This window comes from Lethenteron reissneri, chromosome 12 (genome assembly GCF_015708825.2).
Source record: "Lethenteron reissneri isolate LAM-NWPU_2019-01 chromosome 12, ASM1570882v1, whole genome shotgun sequence".
Classification (NCBI taxonomy): Eukaryota; Metazoa; Chordata; class Hyperoartia; order Petromyzontiformes; family Petromyzontidae; genus Lethenteron; species Lethenteron reissneri.
In genome coordinates, this window is record NC_083790.1 from 4663150 (window position 1) to 4689093 (window position 25944).

The 25944-nt window shown below is 44.0% G+C and overlaps 1 protein-coding gene across 1 annotated transcript in view; it reads left to right on the forward strand.

The window, feature by feature from the left end:
- The window catches only part of EXD3 (exonuclease 3'-5' domain containing 3), a 95062-nt gene that overhangs the window by 11966 nt on the left and 57152 nt on the right, over positions 1-25944 (forward strand). The window contains 12 exon segments of the mRNA XM_061550260.1: positions 2543-2643; positions 3225-3298; positions 3660-3698; positions 12521-12687; positions 14227-14359; positions 15186-15328; positions 15330-15394; positions 15818-15943; positions 16455-16564; positions 21071-21272; positions 22428-22603; positions 23276-23461. Of these exon segments, the coding sequence (XP_061406244.1) occupies positions 2543-2643; positions 3225-3298; positions 3660-3698; positions 12521-12687; positions 14227-14359; positions 15186-15328; positions 15330-15394; positions 15818-15943; positions 16455-16564; positions 21071-21272; positions 22428-22603; positions 23276-23461 (1522 nt within the window).

A 25944-nucleotide genomic window follows, 5' to 3' on the forward strand; every position in this document is an offset into this window, starting at 1 on the left:
ACCTTAAATTTCGATTTAAAGCTTTCGTGACTGCAGGGATTCATCTTCTTGGTTCTTTCGGTGAAGTCACGTAGAAGGGAAATAATAAAATAATAAAAATAAAACCTAAAATAATTCTCACGACGTTTCGGCCACAACGCAAGCAGCCGTCCTCAGGTGACTTTACCGAAAGAACCAAGAAGATGCACAGACCTTGCTGACACACCGGGCCTGCATGAGGAGTCTGGCCACCACACGTGTGGGAGCGATGCCCCTCTTGCATACTTTTGGGGGATGTTTGTTTTTCGGTTCGCTTTTACCTGGTGATAAATTGCAATGATCGTGAATTATTAATGCACGCGAATGTAAATATTTGGGCATGGAGCGGTGGGGAAGTGGTACACGCACTGTGCTGTGATTATTATTTTATTGTGAACGTAGTAACATGAATTTAATTTCGAACCACAGCTCACTTCAGTGGCAAGTGATGTCTGAACTAACCCTTGGCCCCCCTTTCACCAACACGCACTGTCCAGTGTAGTGAAGTATGCGCCAACTACCCCCATAACCGACAGGTTAGGGAAGCTATTCTCCAGCAGTGGATTAACAAATGGCTGTAGATTATTATTTTCTGAATATATATGGATGAATATTTGGCTGAGTAAGCGAGTGCCCTGAAAATATGGGCACTTGTGTGGCTGAGTTTTTTCAATCAAAAATGCCTGAGCAAAAACAATGCAATTGGAAGTCTTCACAATATGGACAGGCATCAACACTACTTTATTATGACTACATTTAAAATGTTTCCTTTATCCTTGCGAGCTCGGTTTTAAATGCTGTGCAGTCATTGCTATTTCTAAACACATCCCAGTGGCAAAACGTGTTCGGCACATGGACAGTTGGATGCATTTTAAATGGCCGAGAGCAGGCTGAGGTCACAGTGAATTAACACATTGAGATATTCTTTTCTGCTGTGCTCATCGGGGATCTTTATAGTTCGCAAAAAATGTGAGCGGCTAAAAATAGCACTGAAAGAGGGGGCCTCATTACGGGGAAGGTTCATGCTCTGTTATGCCGCTGATGTGCTATAACGCTTCTGACAAATGAGTTACTAATCGCTAGGGCAAGTAGGTGCTTTTGCAAGTGAAAGCAATCTAGGAAATGCCTGGCGATCCTGCACTTGCCGATGGATAAAGACACAAGCTAGCTGATGTTACAACCCATGAGCTTTCTCGAGGTCTTCTTACAGAGTTCAGTTGAGGGCAGGAATATTTGAGGCTCCCCCAAGCCGCGTTTCGGGCGTAGAGGCAAGATGGGATGATGATAGCGTGATAATGATAACGTGATGATGTGACGAGGGGACTTGCAGGTATGCGTGATCCCTACAGGTTACATGGAAAGAATTGCTTGAGGCTACTTTGGCATATAGCAACAGATGGTCTTGGCCTTCTGAGTAGTTGCCAATAGTGCAGAGTGACTCTGTGAGTAAGGAATGCCCCTTGCTGTGGCAGTAAAACTATAATCCAGTCACAAACTAATGCACAACATATATTTTGCTCTTGCCAACCATACATGTTTTATATGACAAAAAATTGAAGCAGCTTCCCTTGTATGAAAGCATGAGGTTTTTGTTTAACGGCTCGAATCAGATGCACCGTTGTTTTTAAGGAACAAAAACACGTTTTTCACATCGGACGATTCATTTTCATTTACTTGGGAGAATTGTCACTTGAAATATTCTAACCGTTTCGCACTCAAGAACGCAGTTTAATGTTTTGCCACCATTAAATAACCCGTTAAGATGATACCTGTCAGATTACGGAATTCAGCGGAAATGGTTATGGCCTCTTGGCAGCAGACAGCGCGTGTTAAATAGACGGCAAACCGAAACGTGGGAAAAAAACACACAAGTTCACTGCCAATGGGCGGCATAGGTGAATTGGAGAGAGAGAAAGAGGGAGGAAGCGCAAGTCTTTTTTAATGGCCGGGCAGCAAAGCCACGTGCGTCTCGTCACCGCGACCGGCGTTTGCGCCCCTTGCGAAGCCGGCATCCTCGGAAGGGCCAGCGGAAGCGCGGCTGACAGCTGGGAAATTACGGGATGGAAAGTATTGCGGCGGCCCCCACCGCCCCTGGACGGAGGGAGACCTGCCATCCTGTTGCGTTGTGGGAACTGCACTTCCTGAGGCCCCGTCAGCGGCAGTGTGTTCCCGCAGAGTGGCTTCCTCGCCGCCGGGCCTTTGCGCAGAGCGGTCATTAGCCGGCGGGCGAGCGACGATTTGTTTGATTTTGTTTTGCCTGGTTTAGAGCGTGTGTTGACAAAATGCCATCAAAATAGCCCCAAATTGGGTATTCTGGGAGCCAAGTTCTTCGTGAGCCGTGGTTTTATCGAGATTGTTTATAGGATCTAAAATGAGTACTGTACTTAGAGTGTTTGTTTAACCTTTTCCATCTTTTTACATGGTTGACCAAATAATTGCCCACTGGAGTGCATTGACATTATATCTGTCCTGTTATGATTCACAATGCAAGCATACGTGGAAATGAAATTTTTTTTCTCTGCAGACAGTACCCAGGTCTGCAGCAGGTGAAACATGAGCGTATGCATCCCAAATCTCTGAGCAAATTTGTGACACGATTACTGGATACCTACAAGATCGATTCAGGTGGGGCCTTAAACTCTGCTATCCTTGCCTCGGCCTATCTTTCCACTGGCGCCATTGTTTAATATGGATGAATATACAGGCTGTTGTCGCCAACGACCAAATAATCTGGATTGCATCCGATCCGATCAGATCTCGGAAGCTGAGCAGAATTAAACCTGGATCATGTTTGGATGAGTGACCACCATGCTTACAGCAGGTGGTGTAGGCTGCCCCGGGGCAACGTTGCTAGCAGAGGACAGTGCATGTCAAATCCATTGTACTGTGCTATGTTCCAAAGTCTGCTCTCTGCCTTCACCATCGCACACTGACCAGCATGGTGAAAAACTCCCCACGATCTTCACGCCGTGGGGAGGCCCTCGTCCTGCAATGGATTGACTCAAGGGTTGTGCATACTGCATGTAATGTTCATGCTGTTGCCTTGTGATGGAAAAGCGTCAGCAGGGACACCCTGTGCCAAATTCCATTAAAATAATGCTTGACACAATGCTTTATACATTATTATCACTTGCGTTTGACTCGTTAAATGAATGGGATTTCAAGTGATGTAAAATAACAAATTGTTATGGAATTTCTTTTCGCAGAACTTTGCCCCAATGTGAAGCAATATCGAGCACTGGGAGCAATGAAGTTTCTCTTTTACCAAAAGTATGGAGAGGTAAACGTTTTGCAGTAACCACGTTTCCATTTACTTGGGGAGGTACTATTCACCTCCCTGGCCACTTGATGAGTTGGCACTATTATTCAATTCAGGAATAACATTTTTGGTTCTTCACGGTTGACCTTTGGTGGTTACAGTGATGACGTGAACCCAATTGCAACGTGTACAAATGTAAATGCATTGATTCTTACACATGCGATGCATCTATCGCAAATTTAAGATTGGGTGTTACTTGATGCTCGATCCACCCGTCTTGTTTACTTTGTGTCTTGACATTGCAATCGTTTCTACCATATTTAGAACTACAAGGTTGCAATTTTTGTTTTGTTATACCATGGTACGTTTTGTTTATCTGCAGAAAGCAATGGACGATGAAAATTGGAATGATCACATTTTGGTAAGACTCACTTTTTTTATCAAGATGCTTATGTGCATTGAGTTTTATGCGGTGCATGCTAAATGAACATTAGACGATTATAGTTAGCACCCTCCCAATAATAGTAAGTGGCAGCGCTACTGGTGTGTTGTCTTTCAGGGTGGTCAATGATGACCATTATTTTCATTTACGCATGGAGAGCTACGAGTGCTGTATAACTTCCTCTTAACAGTCCTCAAACGCAAATACTTAGATTACATCAATGTGGAAAGTGCTTAAATACAAAAGGCACGTGTACCAGTATATTTGCCACCCCTTGTGTGCGAGTCATAACATTTCGTCAAAGAGATAAGATTTTAACATCTGTCTTCCTGTTATCCACTATTAATGTTAACCATGCCACTGAATCGATCCACGGAGATTGTATTACTCACTATCCGTGCTTCCCCCACAGATAAAACAAGTCATTGCAGAAGTGGGATTAGTTTTATCCGGTTATCCGTGCTTAACTGTGGCTGAGAAAAGTCTCCGTGGCAAAATCATCCTTAATCCTCACAAAGGCGTGGGTCAGTTTACGGTACTTTTGGGGCACAAAAATCGTCATGAACGATGTCTGTGGCATCTTTTAATAATGTTTTCTAGCTGCCATTTAGTGTTGGCGGTTGTAGTAGTTAGGGTGATGGTATTTGTTGTTGCAGTGGTGGTAGTGATAATCGTTATGGTGGTGCTGGGAGTCGTCATAGTGGCCGCGGCCATCATCGTCATCAGGCATGATCGACTGCTGGATGAAGGCCTCCCCAAGGATTTGCTATCTCTCATGATCCTGTCATATAATAATCCACCTCGCCTTTACACATGAGCTGATCTTTCCACGGCGCCTTCTCCCTGGACATCCTTTTTGTATGCATTGCATTCCATGCGCTGCCGCTCCATCCCTGTTCGTGACCGTCACCCATCGCCCCTCTTCTTGCAACGTGTCCTGCCAGTGATCCATAGCACCCCCCCCCTGGTCCTTCTCCTACCTGGCAGATGCCATGACTGCTGGATCCGGAGCTGTTGGCGTTGGGCTGTGGTTTAGGTGGGTCGGTCATGGCGAGTGTTTTGCTTTGCCACACTGGTTAGTCAGTGCTGGTTTGTGAAGGGAGCACATTTTGTCTCGCCTCTCGCCGAGTACCTGACTGGCATGAGTGTCCCTATCCATTAAGAGCTCCGAAGGGTCTACATGGCACTCAAGCCTATACCACAGTGAGGCAGTGCTCAAGTGAAGAAGTGGTCATCGTGGTGGTCGTTTTGGTGGTGGTTGGCCAGCCTGCCTGCTCTGGCGAACGGTGATGATGCCGGTGTAGTTTGTGTCTGCAGATGAATGTCATCTGGAAGTGGTTGTCATAGGCACTAAATTCATCCTCTTATGCGCACCAGAGCATGGATGAGAGGAATAACTGGGAATTGGTGGTAAATCTGCATTTTATCCACGTTTATGCTTTATTCTTCACACAGATATGAGGGCAATTCATGGGTAAGTGCTGATCGTAGAATCTGACAATAGCACCTCCTGCATCGACGCAAATAAGAAGTTCGATTGCTTATCATATACGGTTGGGATGAACATGCGAAAAATAAAATACCAAGCTGAAACTTCATTTAATCTGCACGAAAAACTGGAGTGCGTTATTGCTACAAGAAACCGTATTAAACAGTGTGCATGCGTTTTAAGGCCCCACTTTCTGCGCTGTCCGACCGCACCTCGCGCACGCACGCGGCAATTACATCGCTAATGTTTTCTGGAGCTAAAATACCATAGTTTAAAGTCCCTGCAAATTTGATAGTATGTCCGTGGATGAGTGTGCGTTACGCGGCACCTGAATGTAAACCGTGAAAAAAAAGGCGGAGGCTGTTAAGAAGGAATTCTTTTGCATTGCTTTTTTTTGGGGGGCGCGCTTTTGTCTGCTGTGGCGGCAGAAAGGAAGGAAAAAAAAGAAGTGCGCCATTTTGTGTCCCTGAGGGTTTTTTTGTGGTGCCGGATTTCAAAGGCCCATTGGAGAAATGGCCGAGATTGTGTGTCCGCGCGATTTACCAGTTTTCTCGTTGAATTGATGCAAGTGCCAGTGTGCAGCCTCGCGCTTCGGACCACGATTGGAGTGCACCATCGGTGTCAATTGAAACTTGTGAAAATTGTGTGGTGACACTCCGCCGCCTTAAACGGCATGCACGTTGTAAAATATCTGATGATGTTTTGCAGGCGGATATTCGGTTTGCCATTTCACCGACTACCCAGCGTGATAATTACAGTTTGGCTTCATACCAAACGCAATCTATACGTGCGCGAACGGATTACCTCCGTTGACATAACCAATATGCAGGTGCCACTTCCTTGAATGTGAATATTCACAAAACGTACTTAAGGGGCATTCACTGCATGTAAATTTGTTCTTCATGGGCGTGTAATTGTGCAGTGATTAATTGATAAATATCGATGCATAGGATCACGATAAATGCATTGAATTGCCTCCGTAAGCATCGTTTTTTTTATTATACGTCATGATTCACGTGACCCACTTCCAGTCAGCAGAGACCACTCCATTCACCACAGCGTGAAAACAAGAGTCGATTCTTTAATGCCATCGCAACCCTGAATTCTGGCACTTCGTGGAATCACGGGGGGGAAGGGAATCGTCACACTCCTTGTTTCTGGTAACGCAAGTTAGTGAAGCTGCTCTTTAAACCATTCTACTTCATGGGTAAAGGCGTTTATTGTGGTCGTTTTTGGATCTACTTCCACAGCTGTGTTCCATAAAGACTGCAATCCTGCCTATTGCAATCCAGCGATATATCTGTATTCTAGAATTGAAAAATTGTCCTTTGCATGATTGATGGTCATGCGTATCTGCTCCCCGGTGATCGCCTCGCTCACTACCTCTGAAGATGAATGCCAATGAATCAAAGGCAAAAAACGGGCTCTGTTGCAGTGGGAATTTGTAAACGGTAATTGATAAATAGAGCGCCGCCACCAAATTCCACATGTGAGGACACTCCTGGAATCTTAGGAGACAGCATTTATCCTTTACTCATCTCTCCCGGGGGCTTGCAATCCAGGATCAAAAGGGGCGTTGACTGAGGAACCAAACACAATTTACTTTGCCTTAAAAAGAAAAGTGCCCAAGTCTTTTAAGTAAAATATCATCATCGTCAGGAGCAGCAGCAGCAACGACATCAGCCCCATCCTTATCTTGTTTTAGAATATAATCTTCTTGAGTCTTAATGACCTCTCAAGTCAGTCTCTGACAACCCCATCATACGGTACTTTGAAAAGCCTCGTCTTACTCGAATATTTTCATGGTTCCTCCATGCGTTTCTAATCAATGAGACGTAAACCTGCTACTATAACCCAACTCCGGTTTGTACTCTGATTTAAAAAGCTTATGTTTGTGATGTGATGTCTGCCCTGAAGTAAAATAGCAGGGCTGTAATTACAACTGGCTGCTCATAATTAAAATATTCGCTTTTAGATTTGAACAGCAGACTTTGTGCATCACCCGCACGACTGCCGATTTAATTGGCATTGCTGTAGCTGCTGTGATGTACACCATTCTGAGTCGTGTCATGCTGGATTTTTTTTGTTCTCAAAACAACTCTGGATTAATCAGCATCTGGTAGAATAATACATTGGGTCTTACCCTGAGTGCATGAAACAAGTACTGGGGACATTCTGGCCAAGAATCTGACGGGTCTTGGCACGGCTGTAAGGATTTGGCGTTGCACCATCTTTCACCGCTTTTCCAAAACGTTTGGTCTATAATCGTAGTCCTGTCTGGGGCCACACTAAGGATTTAGAATTTAAACTTTGTCATGTTTTGTCTTAACAACTGCAATTTGAGCTTCGGGGGGGGGAGGGGGGGAGTTCCTTGTGATACGTTTTGTAAAATATTGTTGGGTAAAATGTGCCTCACATTTTGAGAAATGTCTTGGCTCCTCATTGATTAGAGGAAGAAAGTTTCATCACCTGAAGGTAATGACTGAAACACGCATCCACTTTTCAACCGGCCAGGTTATTGCGACGTATCGAATGCGCGCACCCCCTTCGGTTCATTACGAGACATCAGCAGTCTTAATATATAATTTAATGAGCTTTCTTCATGAACGCCGACGATGATAATTATCTCATAAAATCATAACAGTGGCCTATTCAGTTCTGGGCTGTTCAAAGCCAGATGAAAGGCATATGGTATGGTTTGATGGATTTCTTCATTAATGCTGATGAAAGAGTTGCAGAGAGCAGCAATGGTCATAATGGGACCTTAACAAATCCCCCAAAACGTTCACTCTTAGAATCTGCGACGCTTAAAAAATAAAGATTCAGTCATCCATAATCCGCAGTTTGCTTCTTCAACTTCAAGTGCCAATAAGTAAAAAAATAAATTTAACAAACAGGCCAGCAATTATCTTAGCACGGGATAAACTTTTAGGCGGTGATATGACTTGTGCCAGCATTAAGGTTCCTTGAGGCTCACATTGAAATCTTTTCAATCGTCATCGTTCTCAGCTATCCAGTGACCCCTGATCTGCCGTTTTAACTCCTGACGTGGTCTTGAAATATTCCATTCGCGTGAGCAAAGCTTTGCACCAAACACCTTTCTCTTTCGTAAACATTACACGTCAGCGGACACCACAGCTTTCCACAGCTAACAAAATAAATAAGGGGCCCTTGAAAACATGCACGAGTCCATCTGTTTCTACTCCCGTAACGTACTTTGTTACCGTTTACTGAATGCACCATGTGTAGACGAACATAGATGTGTAAAATATAAATTATTATGACAAATAGATGTTTGACCGTGACTAAAGAGCCTTGTTGGTTAACGTATGCTGTATTGGTACAGGTAGACTATGAGGAAACAACAGTTTAATCTCATCTCCGCCGACAATACCTGCTGGTGTTATGATGTAAGAGCGCCGTCGGCTTAACGTAAATGTTAAAACCACGTGACGTTATTTTAAAAAGTTGGCCGTTATTTCCGAAGCAAGCAGCGCAGACAAGGTTTTTATTTCCAAACTTTGAACTTTGGCACAGTCGATAGAGACACACTGCTTGTTATTTATATAATCTGAGCCCCCAGTTGATCTGCAGAAATTCCCATTGTCCATCTATTAATTATTGTCTATCCATTATTCTTATTATGTGCATTTTTTGTGGATGAGTGGCGTCAATATTATCAAATTTTCCGTGTTTATCTACTGACCATCGCACTGACATTTATCGGAAATTATGAATCTCCTGCTGGATGAAGACCTCCCTGATGAACTGTTACGCCTCTGCTGTTACTGAGATAGAATAATCCACTAAGCATCCGTGCGTGACCTGATTTAATCGTTCCATCTCCTCAATGGATGTCCTTTCATGAGCGTTCACTTCTTTGCTCCCACTCCATCTTAACCAACGGCCGTTTTCCCTGTCTACTCATAGTGACGTATCCTGCCCAAGCCCACTTACTTTTCTTAACAGTCAGAATGTCTCCAATTTCTTTGGCTCAATGTAAATAAAAGCACGCATATACCCATGCTTCTTTGCTGCACTTTTGAGCTTGTGTTCCATGTTCTTTGTCAGCCATGCGGATATCCATAGTTAATAGAAACATCACCACGGATAAGGGGAGTTGTATTGAAATGTAACGAGGTAACAATGATCCTTGGTTTGCATATCACTTGAGGTAATGATTGTCTACATAGTCGAGAGTGTACAGATAGCTGCAGGGCAATAATTTACATTCAGATGATAAGTGAAACGGATAATAGATTGGTGAAATGTGTTGTACAGTCTAAATGCAAAAGTGAAGCTCTCCTAGTAAATGTTTCAGAGCCGTTTTTCAAGTGGTAAATTTGTACTTCACCATGAATGAACTTACATTTTCTCATGCGCAATCAAGACGGGTCACAATTTTACATTCTTTCCACGGTTCCATTCCGGTTTTATCTTATGCACATCGATGGAAAACCTCACGCTCGCCATGTCTTTTTTACACTAAAAATACATCTGCAGCCCATCGCTTTCCTTTCACTCCGTTTTCGCAAAAAAAAACCCCGCAAAACCCACTACGATCTCATTGGTGCCAACATCACATATTGCACCGTTGGTTTGAAAGAAAAAAAACACCAGAATCTCATCCATAATCCCCCGACATCACAGTCCGTGCTCGCTAAACAAATGCGCATTTTGTTAGGGCAGTTTGGCGGGAATGTTGCCCCGAATCGTCACGGTTGTAAAGCGCTGTGCCAGAGGATTTTGTCCTCGACATCACCGTCGATAAACCGAGAGGATTTTGTTTTGTGTTTTGCGGGCCCTGGCGTGCCAAAACACTGTTTGTTCGCTTATGGAGTTAGGCTGCGTGTTTAATGAAAACTGGATTTGTGCATATCCCGTGTAATTACAGTGTGCTCTGCCCTCGTAACCCTGTTTGGTTGCACGCCCAGCCTTTGAAGTGATATGGAGTCAGGTGAAAGGACCTGTGCCTTCTATTATTCTCAAGGAATGTGGTTCTATTTTTCCTTCTCAATTCAATGCACAGCGGAGAAATGTGGCTGTATTTAGTTTCCCTGTTTTTTTTTTTAGAAATCGTTTTTTTTTGCAATGAGCCTGTTACATTATTAAGTTTATTTATCAACGTTCAGAGTTTGCAGCACAGCAGGACGGTTGTGAACGTTCAGGGTGCCAGATATCGATAGTCTGTGAAGTGTATGTTTAGGGTGCATGTTGCGTTTTGAGTGCAAGCGCCCTGCACAAGAGGAGTATCTCTAATTTTAATTTTACAATCTTACTTTGAAAACTGCAGAAGACCACATTTTCTAAACCCTTGCACGTGAGATCATACCATTACTTCATATTTCTATCCTTTAACTCGCATCTGCCTGTAACCGAATCGCCCATGTGTTAAAAGGTGTTATAGGTTACTGCAGGACTACATTGTGGCCAGTGCATAAAAATCTACGAATGTACTGTACTATGCACCCAAGTCATTGCTCCCAACCAGCATTGACCAGCATGGCAAAATATGGTTCAAATAACCCCCCCCCACCTCACTTGCAGCAACCCGCACGGAATGGGGACGGCCTTTGTCCAGCAGTGCATTGACAAAAAGGCTGTACATCCACACATCGCTATAATGACAATCCAAGCTCATTAGAAACACAACAACCAAACACTTTGCTTGAGTTTGCAGCGGTACTTTGACCACACTTCGTTGAAATGGACCTTGCTGTGAGCTATTTTTTGACAGCATGCAATTTGCTGCATACAATGTCTGGCTGCTTGCCTGGCTGCAGGGGGCATTTTGCAGCATCCCACTGAGTTTCTCTCTATAGCGGACCTGACGACTGCGCGAGTATCATATTTGCCTGACGTCAATGCATTTTTTGGGCCTTTCCCTGGCAATTTTACAATGACGGCTGAAGCAGCTTGGTTTCCTGTGTTTCGCCCACGAGGATGTGTTTTCTGGAACTTTTCTGAGAATTTTATTTCATTGGCCACTTGTAAACAAAATACGTTGCCCATGCAGGTCGCCTCCACTGCTCTCCGATTTAGCGCGGTTGGTTACGTGCGTTGCGAAAGAAGTTCAGCGGACATAAATACGTGCTTTGCAAGAAAAACTACATCGGCATATACCATGGGAATAATAGTATTTCACAATACAAGAATCGTTGTCTTGAGTGATGTATTATTATGGAACTGACAAGACCGGGACTTTTAATGTGTCGCGAAGACAGATTTGCCAGGAAGGCTTAACTCAAAAAGAGGACGATCCTGGGAAAGCCAGGAGGACATTGTGGCAACGTTATCGAAGAGCAAAAATAAACCATCGAGTGTTTAATTCCAGCATTGCTTAAAGTAGCTTCAAATTGTCGCAGGTAAAGCCGTGGGCGAACTATTTAGTCATCCTTCAAAAGGAAATATGCTGTGCACATTTACTGTCCCTTTCCATGGGTGCACAGACAATGAGTAACAGACAGCCAGTGTCTTGTCTGGCCCAGGGCTGGTGGAAATACTTAACTTGATATTGCTTGCTTCACCATTTCACACATGGTAAAGACATAATAACACAGCCAATTTTGACTTGGAAAATACTAAATGCCAGCGTCAGATAGTTTGCCGACTCCGTGTATCCTTTCTGTCATAAACACGGCCTTGTTTGCATTTGAGGGGGTTCATATTTGTATCAAGAACAGACTGATAACAAGCAATACTTCATCAAAATCATCAGCCATGATCTATCAACTGCTAGACCTAGTGCAAAGATAGGTGGCCACTGCACAGCAGGTTGCTATAAGCTGCACGGTTATATTGTGGGCAGCAGAGGGCAGTGCAGAAAAATCCAATTGTTGAACTGTACATCTATGCTCTCACATATGTAGTCCCCATCTTCACGAACCCATAATAACCAGTATGCTGAAGTATGGCTAAACGACCTCCACAACCCTGTACAGTGTGGGGAGGCCCTCATCCAGCAGTGAGTTGACAAAAGGGCTGTACAAATAACTAAACATTCAACCGTGCCTTTGGGTTGTACATTATGTTGTTCGGCATGATGTCCCACATTTTACTCCACGTTCCTAAATAAACTGGCAGCACGTGGAGCGAAACGTCGGACAATAGCGCCAAGCAACTCGCGGTACGACCCGAAAACACATCAAGAGAGCTATAGAGCACAATCGCGAAAAACTTTTCGTAGCAAAACAAAACTTAGTTTTTCCTGCTCGCGTACGGTATAAGCTCGTTCGGTCACCGGTTTGCCACCAAGGCTTTGACCCAGCGCCGCATTCTCGCCACTCGCTCCACCGTTGCCCGACTGGTGCAGGTGACGGTCGGGGACGACCCGTGGCTGCAGGAGCAGCTGGTGATGATGCTGTGCAGCTACAGGGACGTGGCAGCAGCAGCCCGCTGGGCACGTCGCCTCAAGATGCCGCACGACCGGCTGCCCAGCGCCGTGCTCTGGATACTGTCCAATCAGCGGCAGGAGGATGGGTGCGCGTGCCTCTCTCGTACCCATTTTCACACTACGCGACCAAGCCGCGCCGAGGCCCACGTCTCGCCGCCACGTGTGGCAGCTCGGGGAGTGTGCCGGATTGTTTTTCCCCGTTGCAGAAGCCCGGAGCCGTGCCACTGACGAGGCAATGAACGAATCACCGGGGGAAGGTTCCTTGAAAATTTAATAATTTTGCCGATTTCTCAATTTTCTCAGCTCGCTACCGAATTTTTTTACATTTTGCCTTTTCCAACTAAATAAAAATAGCGGTGCAAAATATATATTTTGCCAAAGCTACGCTGCCGTCCTGTAATTTTTGCCACGAGCATTGCTTTCCCGCAAATTTGATAATTTTTCAGGAATCCTTGTTGCTGCTTTCTAAAGGCTCGGCGGGCAGCTGTGAATTGTACTGCACACCCTTCGGCGTGCCAGTGTCACATTTTTTTGTAAGGATGTTATTAAAGGCTATTATAGTATATTATTAAATAATGGATCCTGTGACTGACTGTTAGTTTTAGGTTGGGTTTCTTACCATTTGAATATTGAAGAATTTGCCAGTCATCAACATTTGCCTTCTCCGTGCACATTGAAATCGGAGTGTGTTTTTTGTGTTGTGTATATATATATATATAACACTGCACTGCCAAGCTATCAGTTTGACATAAAAGCCTCGCTTTCTTGCAAATTTGGCACTATATCCGAAGTCTATGATGTTTTCTAAGTTGCAGTGACCAGCTGTGAATTGCACTGCATACCGCCCATCGGCATGCAAATGTGGAAACTGCAAAGGGGGATGCCCAGTTAATCGTTTCGATGAGCGGTCACTGGCTTCTTTTAAAGAGAGCTACTTGCGTATAAGATACAAACGAGGTGGCTGGGTGGCTTGAGGATGAGAGGACTGAGTCGGCACCAACTGAGATGCTGGGTGTGAAGCCATATTTCAGCCGCCTGTGATTTAACCGGGCTCTCAAGTTTAGCGAGTTGAAAGAAATAAAAATGATCATTCGTTTCAAATGGGGTTTTTCACTTAAATCTGGCTGATTCCAACTTGAAGACTTGTGTACATTTCAGCTCGATTGACAGTCTTTGTTTGGGCGTTGCAAGGTGTGGCCTGAGTGTGACTCCAGAGGCCTGTTGAAATTGCTTTAAAAGTCGTTGCATGACATCCTTGCCAGGGTCGCTCTCCTACATGGGGTGATGCGCTTCTGCCTCTAGGCGTCCTCGAGGAAATTCCTTCATCTCATGTCAATTTGGCTTAATTCCAGTTGTCAGGATTCCATCCTCATAGCAGGCGGTGTTGGTAAGTGTACCCCTTGTTGTGTGGATATGAAAGGTCAGAAGTAGTTACATGGTATCTTCTTACACGTGACATTCTTTAACACGGGAATGCGCTGCTATCTGCAAAGACCCAAATGTAAATTTCATCTGGTGACTTGATTTATGGAACGATTGGAATACAATTGGGGGAAAACGGCAGTACGTTTTCGAAGAACGTATATAAGGCAAATTGCCGATTTTATCTTGCGTTCCTTTGCCAGCAGTGGAGAGGAAGAGAGTGCAATGGCATACTCCTCGAGGGAAGACTGCTACCAGCTGCCTGTGCCCCTCGATCAAGTGATCTTCATCGACAACCTCACCGACCTCGAGATGCATTTGCCTGCAATGCTACAGGTGCTGCGCTCTGACCATCGTTTAATTGACTGTGACAGCTTGGAAACTACAACTACTCATACATTAAGTGTGCCAAGTTATGGGATAAATAAGGGATGTTGATATAATGGTGATACGTTTTATTTAAATTTACATGCATTGAATCTATTTGCACAAAGCTTTGAGTGTTTTTCCATTTTATATGTAGAGTTTCTCCCGGTACTCCGGTTTCCTCCCACATGTTAATTGAATTGGCCAAACATCCAAATGCAGGACAATCATGAAAAATTAACCCGTAAAAACAAAGTTTTTCACTATAAATCCTTTATATGCGTGGCATCGGTTTTATTTTATTATTCATTTATGTTTTTCTTGAGTAAGAGTTTCATTTTTATCACATTGGTATTTTAAATTAAATATGAAAAAAAAATTCCTAAAAAGTGGAAAATAAATTGTCACGCACAACGAGTCTGTGTGCAAAATATCAGCTCGATTGGATCACGGGAAGTGGGTTAAAAAACGACCGAAAGATTTGCACGGTCGTAAGCGCGCAAGCAAGTGAACTTAATATAAAGGATTTAAAAAAGAGTCCCCAGTGAGGCTTTCCTGGGTCAATGAAGGGAATTACTATACTTCAACAAATATTTAAGTTTTTTGACGTCTATTCGGGCTAGAACAGTAGGCCAAATACCCATTAGAGAGGCTCTGTCGTGCTCACTCCAGTGGAAGCCCTTCCTCCGGCAGTGACGTGACCAAGACATTGCGGGGCTGCACCTTAGCGGCCTTGTGAAAACGTCCTCCTTACCTCGCGCATCATCCTTCCCCAATCCCTGCCCACCGTCGTCAGCCGGGCTGCACGCTGGGCGTGGACATGGAGTGGCGCCCGTCGTTCGGGGTGCTGTCGCAGCCTCGCGTCGCGCTCGTGCAGGTGGCCCGCAGGGACCGCGTGCTGCTGCTTGATCTGCCGCGGCTCTCGGTGGAGGAGGAGGAGAGCAGGCCGCCAGCCAGGGGAGCGGTGCCTCCCTCGGGCAACGAACGTGGAGCCGCGCGCTCACGGTGCAGCCACCGCACGAATTGCGGAGACACCGAAGCCCTAGAGATAGATTGTCGTCATTATTGTCGTTGTCAGCAGCAGCCATATTCAATGAACTGAAGGCTTCCCGTGGCTGTGTTGCGGTTTCTCACGGCCCTGCGATGTAGCAATCCACCTACTATTACCTGCACACAAGCAGATTTAATCGCTCCATCTCCACGGTAGTTGATCGCTTGATTGCGCACCCTCCACCATCGTTATTCTCGACCGCGGGCCACCATCCCGAACGTTGACGTGCCCTGGCTCACCAAGCTCACATTCTTTTTCTTAATTCAAACGAGCAGCCAAATACACCGTGACCGTCGTCTGCATTGCTGGAAATTATAAAACGAGGTGGTGGGGGGTTGGGGCAGCGGCGGATTTTGTTGTTTTTAATATTTTCTCAGACGAAACCGCACAGCTGCAGGCGAGCTGTTCGGGGCGCTGTGAAGCCAAGAATAGTGTCGTGGAGGAGGGCAGGCTGCTCAGCCTGATGAGAAGGCTCTTCTCAAGTGGCGATGTCCTGAAACTGGGTACTACATTTATTCAAATATTACGTGAATTTAGTTTATGTATTTTTTTAATGTAAACAGATGTGCTGCTACTTTTTTCTATACCTACCTATTCGATTGTTGTTGGCTGTGTGCACATCATGTGGTACAAGCACATAGCCCAGTGACATCTGCACCGCTGCAAGGCGGTTGGCTAATGGCAGGACAGAAAGTAGGTTGTTCAAGAGGCTGTCTGTTTTTGAGTGGTCCTGTCTATAGCCTCTTCATATGCACACGTGGTGCACATGGGCACCGCCGATCAGCGCGGTTGGGTACGTACTGTGTGAAAGAAGTTCAACATCAATACATACATCACAACATTTGCAAATGTAATTATGCAAGGAACCCATTACAGCCTATGCATTTACACACATGGGATACACATCAGTCAATATATATACATGCATTCGCATGTACACCTCACGGCGTATACATGTGTGGTATACATCACAGCCCATACAATGTGGCGCATATCACTGCTTTGTATTTACAGGTTACGATGTGGGTGGAGACATCCAGTATCTCTTAACATCATACCCTATGTTGAAGCCAGCACTTCAGCAGTCCTCCAGGGTTCTAGACATTGCCGTGCTGCAAAAGCAGGTAAACACATTCATTCGTGTCTCAGACTTCTGTATTCGCTGTTGCACTGTGCTATCTCCAAAGAGCCCAGATTGTGGAATGGCTTGCAATTTATTATTGCCGTGACATAAACCGTGACATGTATCCCCTCACCTGATCCCTAACGCATAAACTCTCACCCATTAACAGCAAATTAAAATTAAAGAAGCAGCACCCTCTTAACAATTAATCAATCGAGACCTCAGGAAGGTCTTCAATTGGACAAAAATATTGGGTATGATTTGATAAAAATCTGCATCTTCAGGGACAGTAGACGCTTAAAAAAAAAATCTGCATTTAAAATAAGAACAAACAATACACGTCTTTTAGGTTCTTTCGGTAAATTCATGTAGATAGAAAAAGTTAAATAAAAAATAAAGTGAATAAAAAATAAAAAACAAAACACCACTTATGTAGACTGTAGCCTGGTTCTTCATCGGAGTGAGTGTACTGGCAGTCTATAATGTAGACTGTAACCTGCTTTTTAAGCTTAAAGCTACATTATAGACTGCCAGTACGCTCACTGAGGTTAAGAATCAGGCTACAGTCTACATTATAGACTGCCAGTACGCTCACCGAAGTTAATAACCATTGCTACAGTCTACATTATAGACTGCCAGTACACTCACCAAACTTAATAAGCAGGCTACAGTCTACATTAGCGTTTTTTGTTAATTCTTTACATTAAAATTTTCATTTATTTTTATTCACTTTTTTTAAATTTATTTTCTATCTACGTGACTTTACCGAACGAACCAAAGAATATGAATTCCTGCACTCATGAAAGTTTTAAGTTAAAATTCCCATGCCGTTGATGGAGCCGCGGTAATCCCTGAGAGAGTCTCTGGAACGTGGAATCGGAGCCAGGCAAGGGCCAGGAGGCAGCACCGGAACCAGGCCAGCAACAGGGGATTTTTTTATTAATTAAATATAGCAATAAAATAAAAGTTGTGGATGGGGGTCAGGAACAAATAAATATAGTTTATAGTTTTGCAGCAACATCGTTCAGTGTTCCGCTGCTTTACCCAAGAGGAGAAGGGTGAGGTAAGGGAAACGGACAAAACAGAACAGCGGCCATCTTTCCCCACCTAAACACGTTTATACGCGTCTGGTCTGAAAGTACTGATATCTTTTAAAGTTTCTCCTGCCCGCAGATCCCTCCACTGCCTATTAATACAATTCACACCTCCGATTTGCACGGTTGACTACATATGGTGCGAAAGAAGTTCAACATATAATTCCAAGTAAACTGAAAGATCACCTTCGCCATCTCAAAACCGTCAATCTATTTACCCCCAATTAATATCCCGTGACATCTCCCTATTCTCTTCACCTGCTGTCTGCTTCAGCAGCTAAGGTCATCTGTCAAAACCCTCAGTCACTTTATGTTCACTTGGAAGTCGTCACTTCTCTTTTGCTGCCACTTTCTTTTTTTGGAAATGTCTTTCCCTTGTCCCTTTGCACTCCTGGGACCGTTTATTCTCGCTCAAGAGCACGCTTAAACATGTATTTCCCCATCGTATTACTGACTTTCCCTCCTCGGATTAATCTTCATTGCACCATTACCGTACAGCCATCTGCTTGACCTCTCCTTTCAAAATAATTCCAAGCTTATCTTAAAATTTAAAGTCTCGTTAATGCATGCGCCCCTAATTGTAAAGCGTTTTGAGATACGATTGCATTTGGGCATTTTATAAATCAACATTTATTTTTCGATTTAAAGCTTTCGTGACTGCAGGGATTCATCTTTTGGTTCTTTCGGTAAAGTCACGTAGAAGGGAAATAATTAAATAACAATAATACAGCATTACATTTATTTGCTTTCTAATACTTCCTAGCAATTAGTTTTTTTTTCTACAAATTAAGAGTTGAATAGTTAATCTTTGTGCGCCTTGATGAATCCATGACTGCATGAAGGCCTCCCCCACGCCATCGTCATCCCAGACGGTCCCGCGATACCACAATTGGTCTCGCTGCTGCGCACAAAGCTGATGTCGTCATTCCATATGAATTCATGGTTAATAACAGTGATGGTTATTCTCTATTTGGTTACTTATTTTTTCCCGTGGCACATTTTTCTATTCGTTGATGGCCTTGAATATATCTTTACATTCTTCGCAGAAATTGACAAGGTGCTTTATGAGATTATTTTGACAATGATGACGATGACAATGGTAATTATTTAACAACCATACTGGCTTTACATCTCTAAATGCCTGTATATAAGTAAATTACATTACATAGAAAATATTTGATAACTTTTAGCAAGTCAAAAATATTTGTGTATATAAATAATTGTCTTTGTGATAAAAGTAATTTAAGACGTAGGTTTAGGTTCATATGGTATGTTGAATAGCCAAAAACAAAAAACACTTTGGTTTTTGCACGTCAACTTTTAAACACGATTGGCTGATAAACACAAACTTAGCTACTGCAGACTTGCGTTTGTGGTTTTGGCCCGAAGTGAACTTGGCTCGGACAAAACCCGTATAGAGTTTCTCGACGTTTTATTATTTCACGAGCATTTCGCATATCCCAAGGAGATAGCCCCGTGTGTTCTGCCGGGGGTTTGGCACGGCGTGCGTTTGGCTTCCACGTTACTTCTTTCTTTAAACAAAGATACGGGAGAGGCAACGTCGCTGTCAATGTTTAAAATGCACGTCTGTAATGTATATGCATTCATCTGTATAATGTTCATGCTTCCGCCTATGTACTGAAATTGCGTGATTTCAGTTGCTCTTCCTCTTTAAGTTTCCTCTTATTTAATGAAGATCTTTATAAAATATCTAGATTTTCCCTTGTATATGTAATTGTAGATTTTAAGCTTTCGTGACTGCAAGGAACCATACTCTTAGGTTTTTTCGGTAAAGTCACGTAGGTAAAAATAAAATTAAAAGTTAACAAAAGTAATAATGGAAATAAAATAAAATAATAAATCACGACGTTTCGGAGGCAACACAAGTCTCCGTCATCAGGTGGGACCGTCACAGCTAAAATTACTGCATCAAGTGATTTATTATTTTACTTTATTTCCATTATTACTTTTATTAACGTTTAATTTTATTTTTTACCTACGTGACTTTACCGAAAAAACCTAAGTATATGTAATTGTCTTTCCATGATTTTATCTTTCACAGAAAGTACTACTGAATGCCTAATTCAATTCCATCATGGATTTGTTTTTATTTTATAAATCTCTGCTTCCACTATTGTTCTTCGTCTGTGCTTATAATATATCTGTTAGATTTATCTACGTGTACATTCATATTCTTTACTCAAGGAGGATGCCCTGAGTCTTGAGACTTATTCAAGTGGGTCGAACCCGGGACGATTGGTTAATTAGTTAGAATTGTTATTGTGGGAAGAAAACAAAGGGAGTATTAAAATTCTGCACAGATATGTCAACAACCTGCTTGCTGTACTGCTTCCAACAGACTCGATTCTTATTGCCCTGGAGAGGTGCCTTCCCCAATGTTATTTACCAAGAAAATCTTCAATCGGTCTGAAGATTTTATTCGGGATGCTTCTGCCTTAGTATGTTTGGACCAATCACATTTTGAGGAGTGTTTTTGTGTGTGGGAGAAAACTAAATACCCGGAAAAAACGCATGCTTATGGGAGGACAAGAACTCCAGCATACGCCACCGCAGTATTTTGAAAGTGTTATGATTGGGGTTAGTATTTTGGAGTTAGAGTTTGGGTAGAGTTCAAAGTTACGGTATTGGTTATGCATAGAGTTAGGATTAGAGTTAAAGTTAGGATTAGGGTTAGAATTTTGATTTGGTAGAGAGTTAGGATTAGGAATACATTTGTGGTTATGTATGGGTTAGAGTTAGGGTTATAGCTTGGGGTAGAGTTAGGTTTAGTGTTATGATTATGGTTGGCTTTAGAGCCCAGGTTAGAGTTTGGATTACTGCTATGCTTGGGGTTAGAGTTTGGGTGAGTGTTAGGGCTAGAGGGGAGAGCTATATGTTTGGAGATAGGGTTACGTTTGTTCATAAAACACATTTATATTTTGAACCGGGGGGTGGGGGGGTGTGCGTGGGCGGGGTGGTGGTCTCATTCTAGATTTGAAGCTTTCGTGACTGCAAGGATTCATACTCTTAGTTCTTTCGGTAAAGTCACGTAGGTAAAAAATGAAATTAAAAATTTATACAAATAAAATTAAAATAAAAATCACGACGTTTCGGAGGCAACACAAGTCTCCGTCATCAGGTGGGGCCGTCGCAGCCAGATTTGCTGCATCAAAAGAGGCAGGGATTCCAGATGCAAGCTCTTAAATACAAGTTAAGGGGGAGGAGAGGGGGGGGGGCTTATCAGAATGTGGTAGCCAATGAATGGAACGTATCGGGAGGGGGGGGGGAGCGGGGCTAAAAGAGGGCACGAGGTGCTCGACGTTATTTTCATTAATTTTCAATTTCATTTTTTACCTACGTGACTTTACCGAAAGAACTAAGAGTATTGTGGTCTCATCACGGCGACTGTGCAGGTCGAACGGCTGCTGAGCGCTCAACCTGTGGCCGGTGGCAGCGGCGCAGAGGTGTCACGGGGGGCGACCGCCGCCCGTACGACGGAGGGGCGCGGCCTCAGCCTCCTGGTGCTGCAGACGCTCGGCAAGGCGCTCGACAAACGGCAGCAGCTCTCCGAGTGGGAGCGGCGGCCACTCACCACGGCGCAGATCCTCTACGCCGGTGCTTGCCGATCGTTTTTACGCTTGTTCGGCTGAACGTCGTCGACGTCCGTGTCCTTAATTATATATTTTTGTAATATATATATTTTTTATATTGAGGTAATACACTTATCTTCTTGGTTCTTTCGGTAAAGTCACGTAGAAGGGAAATAATAAAATAATAAATATTAACATAATAAAATAATTCTCACAACGTTTCGGCCACAACGCAAGCAGCCGTCCTCAGGTAAAGAACAGGTCTGTCGGAAAGACAGCCATTCAGACACTGTCTTTCCGACAGACCTGTTCTTCACCTGAGGAGGGCTGCTTGCGTTGTGGCCGAAGCGTCGTGAGAATTATTTTACTATGTTTTATTTTTATTATTTTATTATTTCCGAAAGAACCAAGAAGATGAATCCCTGCAGTCACGAAAGCTTTAAATTGTAATACACTTAATTATGTTTTTTAATATTTGCTGTTGCCATTGAAAAGCGACGGGTCTTGAGCAATCGTAAGACTTGCCGTAACGTACGAACGCCCCAATGACATAACTTATTTACTCTGGCGTCGTGAGAAATCTCATCTTGAACTGGACTTATGACATTGCCACGATGTTACACGTTTTTCTGCACCCGTGCTCCTGTTTGAGTGATAGTTGGCTTTCTTCGGCACTACCGAGAAAGTGCTGATTTGTGTTGCGTCATGGCGGAGGATTTTTGACGTCGGTGCTTTGTCTACTCATGGAATTATCCGTGATTAAACAGATTACCTCTTTATGCCCTTTTTGAATGCTTGCTGGGACAATTGCCCTCATTTATGACCTGAGCTCGTGGTTCAAACTGGCTTAAATTTAGACTTGGCAAGTGTGGCAGACTTCCAGATCGCACAGCCACACACCACCTGTGCCTGCCTCCAATTTGTAACACCGCATTCCCATGGTATTAGGGTGTTGTTAAACTGGGCTCCCACTTGTACAACAATGGCTGAAACAATTCCAGAAGACTTATTTTTCTCCAAAACATAGGACATTCAACAGCAGATTCCAGTACAAATGTTGTATGAAAGTAACCTAAAGGCAACGTAACGTGCATCGGTTTCCCGTTTCTGCTTCGTTCATCGATGTCGGTTTTGTTCGCGGAAACTGAACCGCGTTTTGTGCGTGTGATACTACCAACAGCTTCGGACGCTTATTGTCTGCTGGAAGTTTACGACGTTCTCCTCCAGAAAGCCAAGGCCGCCAAGCTGTCCGTCAACCTGGAGAAGTGCATGGTGGGAAAGAAAGTACAGAAGCCTCGACATAGCGACCCAGCACCAGATGATGAGCGACTGTGGAAGAAGATCGGCACGGATGTGGTAATCACGCACAGTGTTGTACACACAGACGGAGAAACCTTCGATGTATTTTGCATAATGTACAGCTCTTTATCAGTACATTGCAGGGTTTAGGCCTTCCCACATCATCCAGACATGGGGGTTTCTTGACCATACGCCGCCATGCTGGTCAGTGCAGGTTGAGGAAATGGGTGCCCAAGACTGGTGAACTTATTACTTGCCACTACTGTTAGCCTGGAATTTAACTTTTGGTCACCTTGGTTTATAGTTAAACACGTTTAACCATTGCTCCACTCTATATTTCACGTGTCTTTGTGGAAATACCTCTGTGTGCATTTGCTTGTTTCGAGTCATTTATTCCCGAGTATTATTTACTGTGCCGTAGCCGTGTGTATTTGCAGTGCGTCACATTGTGTATCCTGTCCGTAATGGCGTGTAATGTGCCATCACTAGAGCCACAAACAAGCCAACGCATTTCACTTCTACACGCTGCTTAAATGTTTTGAGTGAGGAAGGAAGGAAGTAAGTAATTAGGTTATAAAGTAAATCGGTCAATCCATCCGTCAATAATTCAATTAGGCGTTCACTGATTAAAAAAAACAGCTCGCGCGTTTTTTTTATAAGCGTCACACGACCCCCATGGTAATTTTTTGTTTTGCGTGCGTGGTGTGTGTGTGCGCGCGTATGTCTCAGCCGGCGACACTGCCGGCGGCTAATCCCGCCCGTCCGCCGGAGTCGTGTTCCCGGGAGCCCATGTCGGTGAGGAACTTTGCGGTGGTGTGTGACAGCATGCTGCAGGGACTGGGACGCTACCTCCGCTGCCTTGGGGTCGACGTACGCATCCTGGAAAACATTGAGGAGCATCGCAAGGCTGCGGAGGTCCGTTTCATCCCGTCCCTGTGGCCTTTTTTGCCACGATGGGAAATTCCTCCCCCCAAAAAAACCCCCGCGCCATGCCTGTCGTCCCGCGGAGTAGTTTGATCGTGGTCGGCATGGGCCTCGGTACAGAGGTGAAGGCGCAGCCCCTGCAATTGCTTGCTCACGCCACTGCCGGCGGACGGAGCCTCCGCTATGGGGGGCATTGGAGAGCTCCGTTAGACAACCCCTTTCAAACTCGCCGGACAAATTTGCTTATACTCTTAGGTTTTTTCGGTAAAGTCACGTAGGTAAAAATAAATAATAAAAATGAAATAATAGAAATAATAATAGAAATACAATTATAAATCACGACGTTTCGGAGGCAACACAAGTCTTCGTCATCAGGTGGGACCGTCACAGCTAGATTTACTGTATCAAGTGAGGCAAAATTCCAAGAGACAAGCCCTTAAATACAAGTTAAGGGGGGAGGAGGGTGGAGGGGGTTATCTGAATGTGGCAGCCAATGAATGGAACGTGTTGGCTTAAATTTGCTTACCCACACTTTGCTGCACCGCATGCGATCTGTCGATCCACTAACTGCGGTGTACGTATTAATGCTTCCTGGTTTCCCACCTCTTCTTAAGCTGTCGCCCGGACCGCTTCGCCCTGTGCGCCCCAGTCCAGTTGCACCCCCTGCACACTTGACCACTTTGCAACTGAATGTCATCGACCACGACAGTGAATCATTCTGAGGGTGACAGGTCAAGGCTAGGTGAGCCAGCGGCGCTCTTGACACCTGCACTGTCCCGTGACCGGTATTTCAAAATTGGTTGACTCAAATTCCCAGCAACATTATATCATGTTACTTTAAATGCAACCGAGTTTGTGTAGCAATACCTTTTTTATTTGTCTGGTGCTCAATATCTACTTCTAAGTAACTATTCAAATGGCAATTTAAAACTGCTCATTGGGAAAAAAAATGTAATTACTTCTTATCAGGCCTCATGGAGTATAATGTCGTCTCCATCCCTGATTAACCACTCCGGCTCTCTGGCCTGTCTGTGTATGTGCTATGATGAAGGGCCATTGCCCGAAATATCACCTACTTTATATCTTTCCTTTTAAGGCCACGGTGTTATTGACGGGCGTTCCGAGTTTTTTTTTTACTTTGTAAAGGTCGTTACACAAAATCTGTGCAGCACCTGTTCTCCTGCCTTGGTACCTGAAGCTGCACAGTGACTGACTACACAAACAAACATCACATAATAATGAGAATTTTGACTTAAAGCTTTCGTGACTGCAGGAATACATATTATATGGGTCTTTCGGTAAAGCCACGTAGATAGAAAAATAATAAAAGTATATCATCCCACGGGAACATTCAAAGCAAAACACCAACATGAATGTAAACACATAAAAATTGTTTTTAACAATTCAAACTTGGATAAATGGAACAGCAACGCAATATCCCACGCACAAGCCACCACTGAAGAGACTGAAAACCCCAGAGATATATTTCAGAAATTTAATAGGAATTATTTACGAAAAAACGTAACTCGTAAAAAATGTATAGCCATTTTCACTTTATTGAAACTTTAATGACGTCTGGTCTAACTGTTTTTACGTAGGACTGTCTTGGGAGAGTGACATGTCTCATTAAATCCATTACAACTTCTGCTTTGTATACTGCTGTTTAATGTCAGAGTCTCCAGGCAATTTACTATGCGAATTAGCATTGCGGTTGGAATATTGACAGTATCATGATACGGCGTCCATGAAATATACTCGCCTTCGTCGATAGAATAGACCTTTGAATCTGTCCTGGAAAGTGCACAATGTTGTGAAATGTTTGCCTTTCGTAGCCAATTAAAATACGTGAACACTTAATCTTGATTAAAACTGGCAACTAATTATATTCTGATAAATATGATGATAATTAGATTATGATAATTATCATATGCCAAATGCACGTGAGAAAAATAAATTATCACAGCCCCATGTCAATCGACTGCTAGATGAAGGCTTCTCCATGCCATGTTGGTTTTGGGGGGGGTGGTTACGTGACCATACTTCAAACCCCGCCGGGCAGCCCGGGTTGGTAAAAGAAAAGGGGCGGGGGGGGCGGGGGGGGCGGGGGGGGGGGGGGGGCGGGGGGGGGGGGGGGGCCCCAGGGCCGTTTCTGATATCGCCCGCCACTAATGTTAGCCGTGGGCGAGATTAGCGAAATAATCCTCCCTCTAATCTCACACTCGCTCGCCCGTTGTTGTTTGGATGCCGTTGCTCACCGATGCGTGGGGAATTATCACGACATGTAGGAAGTGGGGAAGTCAATTTCGACACCGCGTGGAGCTGGGTGCTGATGGGGTTGAGATCAGTGGTGTGCAGGAAGGGAAAAAAACGTAAACGGGGGATTGGATCCGGCCCTCACTTCCTGTGTTTATCAACACTTTTGCACTCTTGCCAAAACAAATTAAAAAATAAAAAGCCCCGAAATCTTGTCCCTG